Consider the following 16,443-nt stretch of genomic DNA (forward strand, 5'->3'; position numbering starts at 1 on the left):
TTTACAAAGGAGGGTTCGCGATAGGTACTTTGAAATCGAGTCTGGAAATGAAACACGTCGACCCACTTTCGGTACGTCAGCCTCTTTGATTATTACGAGTGTTGACTATTCATTAAACTATCCAATGTGAGGTTCAATCGATTGATCTAAATTGAATTAAATAACGTTTAATCGTCTATTTGATCCTAAAAAGAGTTGCCGATTTTTTCACGCGTTATATTACTACTAATTCACGCGATTTAATTTACATTTTGCAAAAATTGAAATAATTTTCGATTTTAATAAAAGGCAGATAAATATAAATGTTGATTTGTAAAATAAAATTTTATCCGTATAATTTGTATTAATAATTGTTCGTGTAATCGTAAATATTATAACTGTGTAATCATCGTGATCCGATACGATTGAATGAAAGCTCTACACGAGTCCTTTGTACTTCCCGTCCATTAATATCGGTAAATATTTGTGCAATTTTGATTGCGGCTAGAAATAGCAATCATTTACCTCGACAACGATCAGAGTATATTTGCTTACTTATAGATCCAAAGTCGCTATATACATACATGCCGATAAAACATAACAATACCTATAAGAGAAAAAGAATAATTTTATCAAATTTAATTATCCTTAACTAAAAAGTGAAAATCGGTAGCGATAGACTAAATAAAAAATATTTGTTTTTGCAGGTGATAATCGAATCGATCGTTACCCTTTAAAACTTTTACTTTACAAAGAATATTATTTAATAAGATAACAGTGTATTTTGTTTTGTGTTTAAAAAAGCATTTTATTATAATCTTTATCTTTGTATACGATTCTCATTTATCTTACAAAATAGAAAATCAATTAAAACATCGTGCATTTTTTATTCTTCAATTAATAATGCCATATATATTAATTTATTTTGGTTATTTCACTGCGATTAATATATATATATATATATATATATAAAACAATTTTGATCCTTCCGCTGTATAATTGTAACGCATTTCTCTTTTGTCTCTATCGGTAATTCTAGTGTAATTTTGCAAGTAATTTCGCGTGTAATTAAAAAATTGGAAAATCCATTTTTGACACGAAAGGGCTAGGTTTTAAAAGATTGAATTTTGGTGACGCAAATACGTGAGGTTTTCCTTATTTAATCGTGTCATCAAAAATAGCATCGAATCTTCTCAGATCATGATTCGCGCCTAGATCATAGTGATCTCAATGGCGTAAAGATCTAGCGTAAGGGTACCTTGGGGAGAAATGTGTGAAACTAGCGACTCCGAGGCGACCATGGTGAGTGCCGAATCCGATCCGCGTCCTTCGGCGCGATCAATAACTCCGGGCGTGCACCACTACGGCGTGCCACCCTTTTCCTTCGAGCCCCGGCAGGGGTCCTCGGTTGGCGGTACCCTCGTCGTTGACCTTCGCAATCACGCGTGATACCGTAGCATGCAAATTTCCACGAGCGTGCGAGAATAACAAGCCGTGTAATATAAATCTGCATGAGGGATAATCGATTTCTTTCTTTTTCAAATCTTTCCTTGCGTCTACGTCCTAGAGTCGTATGTCAATTATCGGCGTTTCAAATTTCAAAGTAAAATTTATAAAATACAAAAAATATGAAAAATACCGCAAGAGCGTGAAAATGTAATGAGAGAAAAAATAAAACACCTGATTTCTTTCGCTCTTTTAATTCTGCCGTAGCTAAGTTTAAGAGAGAGTACAGGATGCCCCCTCTTTTCTCCTCCCAAACGGATATACATTGCGGGCAAAGTGCTATAAAATGTATAAAGCCTCTCGAGCGAGCTCGTTCCCGAATGCGAGACAAAAGTAAATTTTATCGCCGCACTCTGGCAGTTCCCACCGTCCAATCCAATTTGCCCTCACATGCATCGCCGCTCGGCGCTTTTCGCAAACGCACGCGATTGCACTGCGGAATAATATTTAAAAATTTTCTTGATAAAAAATCGAGAGAGTGGCCTGTCATTTGTTAGTTTAATATAAAACTTTTCACATGGTGAATTATTGCAATAAAAAGAATCTTTCCTCTTTTCATACAAGAAAAATAATTTTAAAATTATTAAAAATATATTACGGTCAACGTCTTCTACTCAAATACCTAGTGTGCAAATATAATATAATAATTAACAATAATAATAATAACAATATATAAAATAATAATAATAAACGCTTTTTTACAGAGACTGGTAGCATTTTTAGCTTTTCTTTATTTTCCTTATTATATTTCAAGCTTATTCAAACATTCAATTTAAATTTTAGCTTTGATTTATTTATCGTTTAATTTAGTTTAACGATGTCTTTTCCGCGAAATTTGTCTCTCGCGGAAAAAACATTTTCCTTCCTTCGTTTCGAGTTTTATCAGTCAAAGTATCTGCCATCAGTTTCCCAGAAATAATTCGTCTCTGATCGGAGCAAGCGTTCCGAGACATAACTATCGACGATGAGTCTACACGAGGGAGCGAAGCTGCAGCACCACGTGCACCCGAAAATAGATGCACCGGGGGAAGATGGAAGAGGATGGAAGGAAGGTGCATTGCTCGGTTATCGAAAGCGTGCGCTTAACGTTCCGCCGGATAAACGAGGGGAAGTTATCGTCGATAAACTCCGAACTCCCTCTGAGCTTTGCTTCACCTCGGATCGCGATTGAAGTCGCGATGCTATTCCGCGCCAACGAATCAATTCCGCGTAAATGAGCGCTTCAATTGAACTAATTGTTAACATTATCATTATCGCCACGAGGAGAAGCGAGTCGAGCGTGCTATCGCACGGGTTTAATTTCATCAACGTGACCTAGAAAAACCGCTGTCCAAGACCAGTCGTTCTCGTCGTTTTCGCGAGTTATCTCGGCATAAGCACGTCGCCGTTTCCGTTTCCTGTTTTTAAACCAATATGATAAAAGTATCCTGCCGCGGTACGCTTTACAAGTTTGCAAAGTTGTTCATGGAAAAATTCGTTTGTGTCACGAGTACAATAATTTTGATAGATGGCAAGATCTGAAAAGCACGTATAATGTAAAAATGTATATTTGAACATATAGTTTTAAATTTTTCAACTCTGAATTTTTTTTCATAATGTGTTTGCTCTCGATAAAATTAATTATAAATTAATCTTACGTCTTCACTTTTTTATAGTTTTCCGATAAGTATATAAAAAGTATATAATATTTAATTTTCCAAGATATTTAAAATATTTAATTTTCTATTTTTAATTTGCACTAATTCTATTAACAAGCAACTCGAGCGAATCATATAATATCCGTTTGATATAAAATATTTAGCGAAAAAATATGAGAGCTTTGTAAAAAATGTGTAGCAAAGTTAAAATGCTATATTAACGTTCTCCAGCATTACAAGAAATGCTGGAGATTTCGCTAAACAACTGCTTCTCGTTTCCGCAGTGCATCGATAAGATCAGTTGTATGCGAAAAGTGCGTCGGAGAGCGAAATATTGGAGACAGCAGTTTTAATCTTTCAACGTGACGGCAGGAATGATGTCGGTTTATCTCCCTTAGAAGATTGACGCGTGCAGCGCCTACAGCTCTTTTTCAACTTCCATCAGCGGCGGCCTCACGCATTGTCGACTGATATTTACTATTCTTCATCGGTACTTCCGGTTTTTGTTAGCCGCAGGAAGCACGCGGCACGCCGTACGCACGAACAATCTATCGAGCTCAGCTTATCGATCGCATCAATAACATGTATCATTGTATTGTGTTCTATACGTATTCTTTCTTTCCCAAATCCCCAAATATATGCTAGTGTATTCGAATCAATAAGGTCGCGACATGAATAAATAATTTAATTAAATGCAAGCAGCATATCGCTAACATATCTATGTCGACATCGAGCAACATTTCGCATAATATGATATTCTAATAATAATAACAAATATTTTATTTTCATATTCTATTATAAACATTGTGGATTTTTTTTATTCTTAATAATATTTTATTGATTTTATATTGTTTTCGTGTGTAATATAGGACGATCTAGAAGAGAAAAAAATTGAACATGATAGAGATATAAACATAAACTATAAAATTTGTTAAATCTCTCTTATCAAAATTCACGCTTCGTGAGTTATATCTGATTTCCAGCGCTCGATTTATTTATTATACGTAATCAAATTAATTACTCACATTTGTGTAGTAGTCCACCTCCTTGTAAGGGTTCACGGCCACCAGAATAGATCCCGTGTATGTCTGTGTAAAGTAGTAATGTCTGTGCTAAGGAATATCATTGCTCAAATAACATCATTAAATATGTATTCATATTTTGCCAGCGCCTCCATTAAATATTAAAACTATTATATCAATATTAGCATAGAGAGTGGGCGTTATCGAACTAAAAATTGCCGTTGACATTTTTCCGTGTTCATGACATGCTGCCCTTTCATCACAATACACGTGACACACTTTCAATGAAAATCCCCGATTGATGCATACAAAGTAGATGACAAAAGCTGTTCCAGAGAACTCGAACCATATAAAAACATGATTTTTTTATCATACCTTAATTGCGATCGCTCGCTCTCCCTAAATAACTTTGTTTTATTAAGCATGAACAAAAGGTGTGCTAATTTATTTTTATTGCTTGCCCTATAAAAAAAAAAAACTGGAAAATTACCCTCTCTATTAATGAATATTTTAATAAGTTTCATTTTAACAATAAAACGTCGATAAAAATAAATAATAAAAATTTTATTTTATCTCTAATTTCTTTATTGTTAGTCTCACAAATAATTCGATTGATAAAAACTAAATTAAAATTCCATGAAAATATGATTTGCTTTAAATTTGGAGGGAATATCGATAATAATGAATTATAAGACGAGTTCAAAATTGCATCGTGCGTTCTCGTATAATCGCTAAAATATTATTACAGAAATCCTCTAAAGAGAAAGAGAGAGAGAAGAACATCGCTCTATCCTATTGCATAATAATTTGAGGATGACAGTTTCCACCGACACACGGGGGAGAAGGTTCTATAATGACGTCACATCCGAGGGTTAGCCATAGGGGGGATGACTCATGCTGGATGTTACACCGTAGCAGAAAGAAGAAGGGAGAAAGAATACACCTATAACCGTACACCCTTCTGTAATATTCGAGACGAGCGAAGGGTGATGATCTACGCCCGAAGGTTCAAAATTCGTTTGGCCAATAATAAATTAACCGTTGAACCCTCTTTCGCATAAATTAATATTAAAAAAAAAATATCCAGTTCATTAAAATATAAATCAAATAAATAATAAATTCGTATTTAAAAAATACAAAACTCTTAGAAACAAGATATGTTAAAATTGCATGATAAAATAAAAATGTAAAAAAACCTTAAAAAAATTGTATGCGATTTTCGAAAAAGTTAGATGTTATAACATCTTTACTTATGCAACTTTACATATAAAAAGTTAATAAAAACATAATAGCAAAAAATATAAACATTTTTTTTTCTTCTTTATATTAAAATAAGCTTTTGTGAGATATCGCGATATGCTTATATTTTATGCTGAAGTTTATTTTTCATCTCGAAGCAGGTGAGTAAAAATGCACATGACATCAATGTATCGTCGCATATAGAACCCAGTGACCCGTAAGTGGTTGCGGGGTTCTCAGTTAGAGCCTAGTTCAAGACTTTACAGAACCCCCGTTATTACCAACGAGAGAGGGTCCAACAATTTAATTAACTTCGCGGACACGTCTCGTGTTGCCTATCGGTAGCCTTCTTGATTTACGTTCCCGGCACACTAAAACCTCAAGCTTAATTACAAACAGTTTGTCGATCTGCCGACGAATCTATTCGAGAAATAGGCAAAAAGAGCGAAAAATGGGTCTCCTTTTGCGCGCTGCGACAATTTCTGCAGGAAAGATTTCGGTAGATCGAAACTTTCAATTTCCTTCGCGAGATTGCTGATACACCTCAAAATTACATCGGATCGTTGTATTTAGCTTCGACCGTACTTTAACGAGATTTTAGATCGAAATTTTGCTGCTGATAAACAGAAGGAAGAGAAAGAGAGAGAGAGAGAGAGAGAGAGAGAAAGCAACACTCGACTGGATGATCGCTCTAATACCAAGTAAAAAGACATCTTTTGCTTTCGATTTCTTGAACGCTTCGTAAAAAATACGATATTATAACTCAGTTATCCTTCATTGATTATATTATATTCATTATTTTTATGTCCAAGGTTTAGAATCAATATAACTTGAGATAAAACATATTCTCAATTTATGATGAAATATAAATGTTCGGATTAAAATATAACAAAAGCAATTATATATTTTTAAATTTATGTATTATTTTTGCCAGCATATTTCGATTATAAAGTATAAAGAAATAAAAAGTGAAGATAAGAGAGAAAGAGACAGAAGGAGAGAGAAAAGATATAATAAAAAGTTTACTAATTTTTTTTTTAATTAAATAATTTAACAGTCCTTTTGACAGTCATTCTAAATTCAGAGGTAATCTTTCGCGCAACAATTAAACGACAATAACAGCGGTTGTCCGGTTCAACGAACACGATTATACAGAATCACGATTACATTTTAATTTAGTCGAGCATGCAAGATCGGGAAGTGGCTCGAGTGGAGTTTCGTCGATAGACCGAATGTCATTCGTTCCTTTACGCGTGTTTTTCCACATATATTCGGCTTATACCCGTGTTCATGCAGACACAAATACTCGCGCGTGCAAGGGTAGTCTGCTCTCATTAACCTCTCTCGCTGGCAGAGCGCTCTTAGCCAGCTTGAATTGCACTCGTCGTGGAGGCGGAGGTGGATGCGAGAGAAACGGAGGGAAGCGATCTCTCTATTATCGGGCGCGAGAGAGTAAAAAAAAAAAAGTGACACACGATGAGGAGCGAAAGGGTGAACGTCTGGGAGGGTCGGGCGAGAAAATTCATCGATGCGAATAAATTAGGCCACTTGCTCTGAAAAGGGGTGATAGAGGCTGGTAAAGTCAGACGGTAAGAGAAAGCGCTTATATATCACGCGCGACGGATGACTTCGGTCTCGTTCCTTAACCCCTTATCCGAACGACCTACTTTTGCAATGCTGGGTTACCGAGATCCCCAATACTATCGTGACGATACGATTTTGAATAAGTTTAATAGATTGAAAACTCATTGTTCGTCCCTCGTTTCCTCAAATGACAATTATTATAACATATAACGAATAATATAAATATTAAATTTCATACATCCCCCTTTCCTGGATCAAGATAGAAATTTTCACATGTAAATGTATCTCGAAATTCTTTTTTAATGTTTACATTTTAAAATAGATTAGGAATAACAAAAAGTAAACAAAAGATGTATATACAATAGCAAACCGCTGCAAACTCGCGCGATTTTTATTCGCCAACCCATATCTTCTACATACAACGTGCAAGAGGCGTTCTCGACTTGGCCGACAGCAAGAGCTGTCCTTACCAGCTGCGAATCTCATTCGCAGCCATGACGGCGACAAGAAGTGGTCGACGACGGAGATTCGAAAGGGCCGAGAGATGCGAACCGGCCGTTTTACGAGCCGTTTAATTTTTCGATTACATCAGGCGGCAAAAAAAAACCACGTGTGTTAGTGCTGACCAGGCAAAGAGCTCAACTTGTGAGAAACAAATCCTGTTCCTTTTTTTTTTCCTTGTCTTTTCATTGGATGCAGCACTTTTTAATTGAAAAGAATTTGACGAAAAAATTTTAGTAAAATTATGAATTATTTTGTCAAATGTTTTAAATAATTTATCTACATAAATATAAAATATATATAATTACATGTAAATAATTATATTTGCAAAATATTTCCTCTAACATTATACGACTGTTTTGCGAACTGATTAGAAAAATCGTTTCTAGAAAAAAAATGTTTATCTGTTTTCTAGAAAATGTATATTGTATCCGAACGAATTTATTGCAATATATCGCGACCCACTTACATATTCGCTCTCGCGTTTGTGTAAATAATGAACGCTACTTATTATTACTATAAAACAACAACTTTAATGCAACTTGATAATATACAACAAAGAAATATTTCAACGGCATTATTATTTCGTTAAAAAAATTATGTACTGCCTTTCCAGCAATATCATAGATATTTATCTATCAACTTCGTCGTTACAATGTGACATGCAACAAAAGATTAGTCTAAGCACATCATCCCACACGCCATTTATCCGAACGGATGTCGTCGCGTATACGAAAAAGTGACCACTAACGAATAAATTGTCGGCGACCTAAATCATTGTCTTTATCGTATATTTCATTCCTCTTATTTAAATTCTCAATATGGTATAATGTACTTTACTCCGAGATTCGATAATTACTTTATTCGAAATGTCGACTGCCGTTAATTTCGATATATCGATAAATGAAGAAGGCCTCGCGATTTATCTGCATATTTGCGCACTTGGCGATTTTGGGGGAGATCATGGGGGGACAAAGGGGGTTGATAGTGGGTCGTTGCAGTGTCGGTCGTTGGGTCGTTGGCAAATCCAAGCCGACGAAAGATGAATGGGTCTGGCCCCGGGGTGGTTCGCCAGCTGACTGGGGTTGTCATAGCAACGCGGCAACCCAGGAACGATCCTGCCCACCCTCGCAATATTCATACGCGTCCACTCTTGCTGTCTTTCTCGAGCGATTCATTTTTTCTCCCCTTCACCGATCTCCTTTTCAGGACAAGCTCAGTCAGTTTTTTCTCACTCACCTGACTATCCTTCTGTCTATCCGCCCAGAAGAGATAAGCAAACGGAATCGCGCAGATATTATGTCACTATCATATATTTTACCTCAAAGACATATTTGAAATTTATACTCCCTCATTGTATTTAGAGCGAAATGCGTTCAATTTCTAAACTTTAGAAACAATATCAGATTAATTATAACATTGAGATAAAATGATTATAATTCCCATTATAATAGCTTTTTAATAATATTTTAATTTTGTGATATCTGCTAAATAAAAATTATTACTAAATAAGTTTAAAAATTATCAAGCTTGTCATTGATAAGAAAAGAAAGGATACGTATATCTGGTCTCTGCTATACCGAACTTGAAGATTCCGATTAATACCAGTCTCGTCGATGTCGCTGATAACTGTCATATCTGGCACACCGCATTCGGGGCTTGAGCCTGAAAAATAAAAAAAAAGATGTTAGAGATAAATTGTAAGAAAGAGAATTGTAAGTATCATTGATAAAGAAAAATTCAAATAATTAATATAAAATTAATTAGTAAAATAAGATATTAAAAAGTTCTTTTCTAATGCTTATACACTATGCATATATTTAAGCGCTTATATCTTATATATGTAACAAATATACTCATGCGTGTATATACAATATTTTTGTTCAGATTCGTTAATTTGTTGCCATTCTCCAAAATCATATAATTTTTTAATATCTAGGTTGATATATTTTTTTTTAAATTCAGATTTAATATATATTGAAAATGAACGAAAGATTATAATTAACATAATCATAAATTTGAAACTATTTAATTAACTAAGTAATTAACGGAAGTATCATATCTTTACCGATTGCATGACACTTCTGACTAATACTGGACTTTATCTAGATTACATTTCTAGGGTGAACTCTCTCTTACACATCAAAGGGAGCCGTGTTTGACCACCTGTTGTCTGGCAATTGCGAGTGACAATTATGTCACTTTGAGAACGAACAGTTAGATAATTTCGCCTACTCTTTAATATCCTGAAATTCTCTCTCTCATATATATATATATATATATATATATATATATATATATATATATATATATATATATATAATTGTGCTTATGTTAATTTATTTATAAAACTCAAATTCACTTGTACGTTAATTTTAGATATTTAAAAATAAATTACGCCTAAATAATAATAATTTTTGCGTTAAAGTCGGTGAACAATTTACGATATTATAGATTTTGTTTTCAATAAATATCCGTAAAATCATAAATGTCATGAATTATGAAATAATTATAATTTGCAAAATAATAATTTTATTGTCGATCATTATCCCGTCAGATAACGCTCTTTCGGTGCTTCGAAATCAATTTCCGGCAATGATGGTGAGACGAGAAACGCCTTGAAGAAAATCAATCATGTGGTTCTCGCCTTATCTCAACGATAGTCCACGTGCCAGCGGCGAGTTTCTCGATCCGCAAGGTGCATCTCGATAGACGCACCTGCGATCGCACCTGCACTGTTCAGCTGCCGCAGCGTGAATTTCAAGGTCGTGATTAACGAGAATTTGCTATGGACCCGCGGCTAACGGATTGGCAAATTTCGCGATTAATGATTCGAAACCCTTCCAAAATGTAAATCAGCTAGTTTTTTCAATGCAGCTGCGCTTTTTCCGGCGCTTTATCGTGCGATTTTGTTCAGGAAATCACGAAATAAAAATCGGCTCCGTTATCTCTCTCTTAATCTATGACTAAAATCATGCACAATTAACGTGACATAGTTTGGTAGTGACGGCATCAAATTGAATAGTAATGATTCGGAAATTTATCAGCTGGATTTAATATTGGAGAATGAAAGAAACAGAAAAAGATTACATTATTTAATTAGTATAAAATTAAACGTATAAAAAATGTAACAAATTGTATTTAGAAAATCAAATGTATCAGATGTACTCGGTATACATATTTAAAAGAATCTCATTTATTGCGCTATTTTATTTAAATATTATTATAGATTGGGTTTCTAAAAAATTAATTAAATTAAAAAAATAAAAAATAAAAAGGATAATTAAATTAAAATTTAATTCTATTAAAAAAGTTGTAAATAGAAAAATTAATTACGTTAAAGTTAATAAAAAAATATGTGTATATATCAATATTATTCCTTTCGTAGTAATTACACTCTTTATTATAATATCACTTTCTGTCTTTACGTTTTTATATTCCTTTTTATAGTCTATTTCTAGCCCGACATAAAACGACGCGTTATACTTTTTTTTTATCAAACGGATCTGTTTCCCAAACATCATTGAAAGATATCTATTTAAATGTTTCTACATGAAAATTAACTTTATGTACTATTCTAATGAATGTAATAATCTAAGAAAAAATTCAATTTAAAATATTTCGTATATCATTCCCATTAGTTGAACTTGACGCGAGACACAAATAATTTTCTCAACTGTCAACCTTTATTATTAGATAAATCTTTTCATCGTCATTGTTTATTCGAAATAGCTCCTCGTAAAATTATCGCAACGCGAAGAAACATAAATCGCGCGTATAAGATTGGAATATATGTATGTATGGCAAGGAAACATCGCACAGAACAAAGCGCAATCACGAACGATTGCTAACCGAGAAAGGAAATTAAAATGCACAACTGGCATGGGTAACACCACATGGCACAAGCGTAATTGCCATCGTATTTATGTAATATAATAGCTACGATAGTAGTTGTATAGGAGCATATAATTCTCACGGGAACTTAACCGGGCCAGAGGACACGCGTCCCTTGGATTCGCGTGACGGAAAGGAAGAAATGGTTATGCGTGCATTCGTCATATCTCGAGGCGATAAAACATTCAGTCAAACACAATATACATAACATATATTAGAAGTCGTTTATATTCAGCTCTTTTTTCAATTAAATTCATCAAATATTCATCAGATAAATTCAGATTAATTTATAAAAATATCACTTGGTTTGCTGATTAATTTGAATAATTCTGCATTCTTAGGCCACTCAATCGCGTTCTTTGAATTCCTATTAATGTTCTAGAAATTCGTCGAAGATAATTAAATGAAAGCGTCGATATATCTTAATTTCCAGATGATGATAAAACTAGTTCCGCGTGACTATTTTTTCGATATTACACGCAGCACGCGATGATTCACTTGACGAGCATACCGGAATACCGGGGAAACCTGCTCTCTAGAATGTCACCGATGACTCATTTGGCCCTAGAAAACGAGATTCTGACGATACGCGAGTACATCTCTCCCGGGGAAAGTTTCTTTCGTCGAATACAATTTCCTGGAAAACCGACTACGCTGAGAGATAATATTAACGATTGCGAATCAGTGACATTTCTCGTGAATATTTCGTTATCAGTCCGAAAAATGTCGAACGAGTCACATTCCGCCAAAAACGAGATAAATCAATCAAATCACATGTGCGTATATTAATTAATTATTACTTATAGTATGTATGCTACCTATATTTGTATGAAATAAAAAAATTTCTTGAGAGATTGCGCGCGCGTAGCATAATTAATATAATTATAATACAATAATATTTATTAAAATTTTCATTTATTTTTTATTATAATATTACTATAATATTTTAATTTATTTTTTACTATAATACATGGCTAAATGTACAAAAAGTATAACATGTAATAATAATTATGCCGATTAATAAATAATGACGATTTATGTAATTAAATTTATATAACATTTATATCTTAATATCATACGGCATCACTGACAATGAGAGGGTAAAAACGCAGTGTAAGTTATGTTATGTCAGACTGATGTCATATCTCATGCGTTTCACACATGTCGATGCGGCGCCTTTTACTGAGTGACTAGCTGCCTTGTATTCGCGACGAAAGATCTATACCGAGAATATATTTACATATATATATATATATATATATATATATATATATATATATACAATATGTATATCTTTTAAGATATACATTGCAAGCAACTTTATCAATAACCGTGATATGTTCGATAAGGGTGTCGTGAATGCCGACTGTGTGTATACTCGAGCTAGCGTGCCGACAAGAATCCTTTCGCGTTTTTACGTCCCCGACATAGAGCTTATCATGATTCCCTTCATATTCTAAACAAAATTGATATTTACCATAATTTAATTTAATTTAAACACGTCATCGTGGAATAAAGTTTATTATTTCTTACCGCGATATCGTTTTCAGTATTAATGAATATAATTAATTAATATAAGATATATAATAACGCGACTGCATATATTACACGTCAAATTGTTGCAATTATCATATAATTACGCGTTTTTTTTTAACGTAACAATACGCCAAGCATCGCGCTAACGCGATACGGAATGTTCCGCTGGTCGTTGATCTTGCGAATCCCCGCGTGAGTTACGGTGAAGTTTTTTTCCCACCGCTGTTACGTTCCCTTGACTTTTGTGTCTAATTACCGCGTGTACTTACGAGCGTGCCAGAGCGGAAACCGCGGGACACGCGAGAGAATAGGATTGCGCGAATCGATTGGGCATCGAAGCGGCGAAAGTCGCCCCGCGAACTTGACATCGCGCAGTCAATCAGCTGCCAGACGAAGCTCATATGTCGCCGCTATCTGCCGCTATCGTATCCTCGTTTTCAATCGCGAATCATCCCTCGAGCTGATTCCTCGCGCGTTAACGGATATATAAATTAAAAAAAAAAAAGGGAGAAAAAGCGCCATTTGTTTCATTTGCAATGAAGGCTTGATTTTTCTTAAATATTAATATTTATTTAAGTGCTTCATGTTGCTATATTGCTATTCGATATCCGAAGAGTAAGAGGCAATTTAATTTTATACACTTTAAAGGCAAGTAAAATATCTCTGCGGTCACAGTAATGTAATTACGGAAAGGAAGGTTTTATGCGAGGAGAGACATTCCTCTCGTGCGAAAACAGGCGAGTTTTTTTTTCTGGTTAGTTATGAAACTAAAATAATGAATGGCGCTTTTTACTTCGCGATTCTGGATTATATGGCGTGGCTATAAATTCTCGGAGCGCGTATTTCTTCCTCGAGTCCGATGAACATTGGAAAAACACTTGTGGCGAGATGGACGGTCGCGGTAAGAGACGTACGCCCATTCGATCAGTATGCCGAAAACGAACGAGAGGGAGGAGACGGAACTCGAGAGAGAAGTGTCGATGATCGTTGCGAGTCGCGACGCACGACACAAAGCGAATCGAATCGATTCTGCATCATAATTAGTTCCCTTAGACTTTTACGATCTCAAGTTAATCTCAAACGCTTTTCCAAAATAACGTGTATAATAGCTCATACACATTTTATTCTCCAAGCTCGAAAAAATAATTATTTATTACAAGTTAGCAATTATAGATCGGTAATTATAATTTATAAATATTGCCGAGTTTTTATATCAAATCTCGTTCGCAACAATTGAGATATTTTTTGATAAGAAAGAAACGGTATGTTTCGTACGAAATTCATTGAAATTATTTTCCATTTTAAAGCATCACCGATACATTTCTTATGATTTAAATTATACATTATTTCAAGCGAGAGGGAAGAAAGACATACGAGAAAGGGGTAGGAAAGTGTAGAAAGTACACGCAACGCCGCGAATATATTATTATGATCGAGCCGTGCACCACCCAACAGCTATCTACCCGCTCCCGCATCGGGTTTCAACAAGGAGAAAGTGAGGGGAGGGGGAATTATACGCGATAATTTCGGGGCGGGGGCGATAGATGTATACGCTGGATGAAAAAATTCGAGGAGAAAAGAAAAGAGAAGAACTGGCGCACAAAAGAGAAAGACTCACCCTGCGAAGCGAAGTGCTTAGCGACCATGATGATGCGCGCGTGGGCTCTCTCGCCGTCACGAATTTCAGAACATTATACTCTCTTCGGCACGACGGTAACAACCCCTCGACGCGCGCGAGCGAGCGAGCGAGCGAGAGGGAGGAGGGGGGGGTGAGGAAGGGAGCGACGACTCCACGGCGTATCCCGGCGTGTCCGGAGCGACGCGAGCGAGGCGAACTCACCACCGCGTTCGCGTATATACACAGTAACGGAAACGTCACCGAAAAGAAGCTATCGCGAAGTACTGTCTCTCTTTCTTTCTTTTCCTGTCAGAATCACATGTTCGCGTCCGTCACTGCCTCCGTCCCGTAGCTTGGCGATTGAAGGGGCGAGTGGCGAGAAGGAACGTACCACCTTTCTCGGTGCACCGCCACCACTATTATACCAGCTATTAGCACCGCCACTACCAACACCAACACAAACCACCCGCGCACGCGTTCACCGGACTAGACGAGCGATCCACATGCCCGCACAGTTGCCACCCGACTAACGCGATGATTCTGCCGCGCGAATCCCTCGCCATCCGTGTTCTCCCCTTCTATTCCCCTTCCACCTTTCGTCGACCGTTTCGGTGAACAAACTGTTCCGAATCGCCCCTTTTCGAAGGCAGATTGCGAGTGGTGCGCGCAAGTACCGCCATCTGTGCAAATTCGAACGACGGACGTTTTGGTCGATAAAGAAATTGTACGCCGAAAAAAGTTCTTTGAAGATGGAGTAACGAAGCTATCTAAAAGATGGCAGCAAGTGGTTGACTTGGAGGTCTATTTCTTTTATTTTTCCTTAAAAAATAATATATAGAACTTAAATTTAAAAAATTAAATAAAAATATATATATATATATACACACAACATTGTTTAATAAAATTTTACACGTAGAAAACTTATCTTTAAATTTCTCTCTAAAAATGAGATTTCTTGGTCAAGTCGCACCAGAATTATTGTATAATTTAAAAGATATAGCATCGCGTGTCTAATCCGATAAATAAACTTTCTAAATTTTTACGAAATTACATCTGGAACTATTAAACTTTTACGCGTTTTTGTTAATCGGACATGCTTTCTCGAGATTCGTGTAGATTTTTTTGCCGCGCGTGTCCACATTAATTAAACGGCGCGACATTACACGGTCAATGACAGGATTGGTTCATCTTCCCAACGCCGTATTTAGTTTTCCGGAAGTGTGCTATGCTTATAAATGGATCCACGACGCAAATGCGATTACGTCAATTCGATCGGTTATGAATAATCACTATGCGCAAACACGTATCGTGTAACTGCTCGGCTTTTCAAGGTTCTCGCAATCTATCATTTGTCTCCTTGTCTAAGACAATAACGCGATAGCATATTTAAATTTATTTAATAAAAATATTGTAATACATTCTCATAATTAATTTTAATTCCTTACCAAAGTTAAATTTTTTTAAGAATCTTATTATATTATTATCATTTATATATTATGTTTTTTTTATTCTTTCATAAAACGATATTTTATATACATACCTAAAAAAAAACGAAGAAGCGGTTTAAATTTCATAATAATTAGTTTGAAATAATCAACTTTTTATAGATCCATAATTGTTACGGTTTGAACCGTTAAGCAAGTTTATAAAGTCGGTACTTACTCTCCTCTTTTAAAAAAATTCCGCCTTGTCATTGCATCTCTTGTTACGCGCGATAAATTACAAAGAAAGAAGAAATGACTTCGCGGAAGCGTGAAGTACGCCGTTATGCGCGTTATATAAAGGAAGAAGGCATCGACGCGTGCTCGGATTTTTTCATTAATCTCCCGTTCATACGCGCACACTTTGCCGTATTTAGAATTCGCGCGGAAAAGCGGCCTGATTGGTCCGTATTCAGAAATCGAAATAAAAATGCGCACGCATGCAA

General features: G+C 35.5%; 1 protein-coding gene across 3 annotated transcripts in view; it reads right to left on the minus strand.

Moving 5' to 3' along the window:
* LOC126853753 (myosin-I heavy chain) overlaps positions 1–16,307 on the minus strand; it is a 31,215-nt gene extending 14,908 nt beyond the window's left edge. For 2 of the 3 annotated variants that reach the window (XM_050599796.1, XM_050599795.1), the window contains exons 1-3: positions 14,517–15,102; positions 9,027–9,133; positions 4,148–4,210 (exon numbers count right to left, since the gene is read on the minus strand). In XM_050599796.1, the coding sequence (XP_050455753.1) occupies positions 4,148–4,210; positions 9,027–9,133; positions 14,517–14,544 (198 nt within the window). In that variant the 5' untranslated portion in view covers positions 14,545–15,102. Of the gene's footprint in view, positions 1–4,147; positions 4,211–9,026; positions 9,134–14,516; positions 15,103–16,178 lie in introns of those variants that run through there. The other variant, XM_050599797.1, reaches the window with a different exon arrangement.
* Positions 16,308–16,443: the final 136 nt, after the last annotated feature.

Source organism: Cataglyphis hispanica, chromosome 12 (genome assembly GCF_021464435.1).
Source record: "Cataglyphis hispanica isolate Lineage 1 chromosome 12, ULB_Chis1_1.0, whole genome shotgun sequence".
Taxonomy (NCBI): domain Eukaryota; kingdom Metazoa; phylum Arthropoda; class Insecta; order Hymenoptera; family Formicidae; genus Cataglyphis; species Cataglyphis hispanica.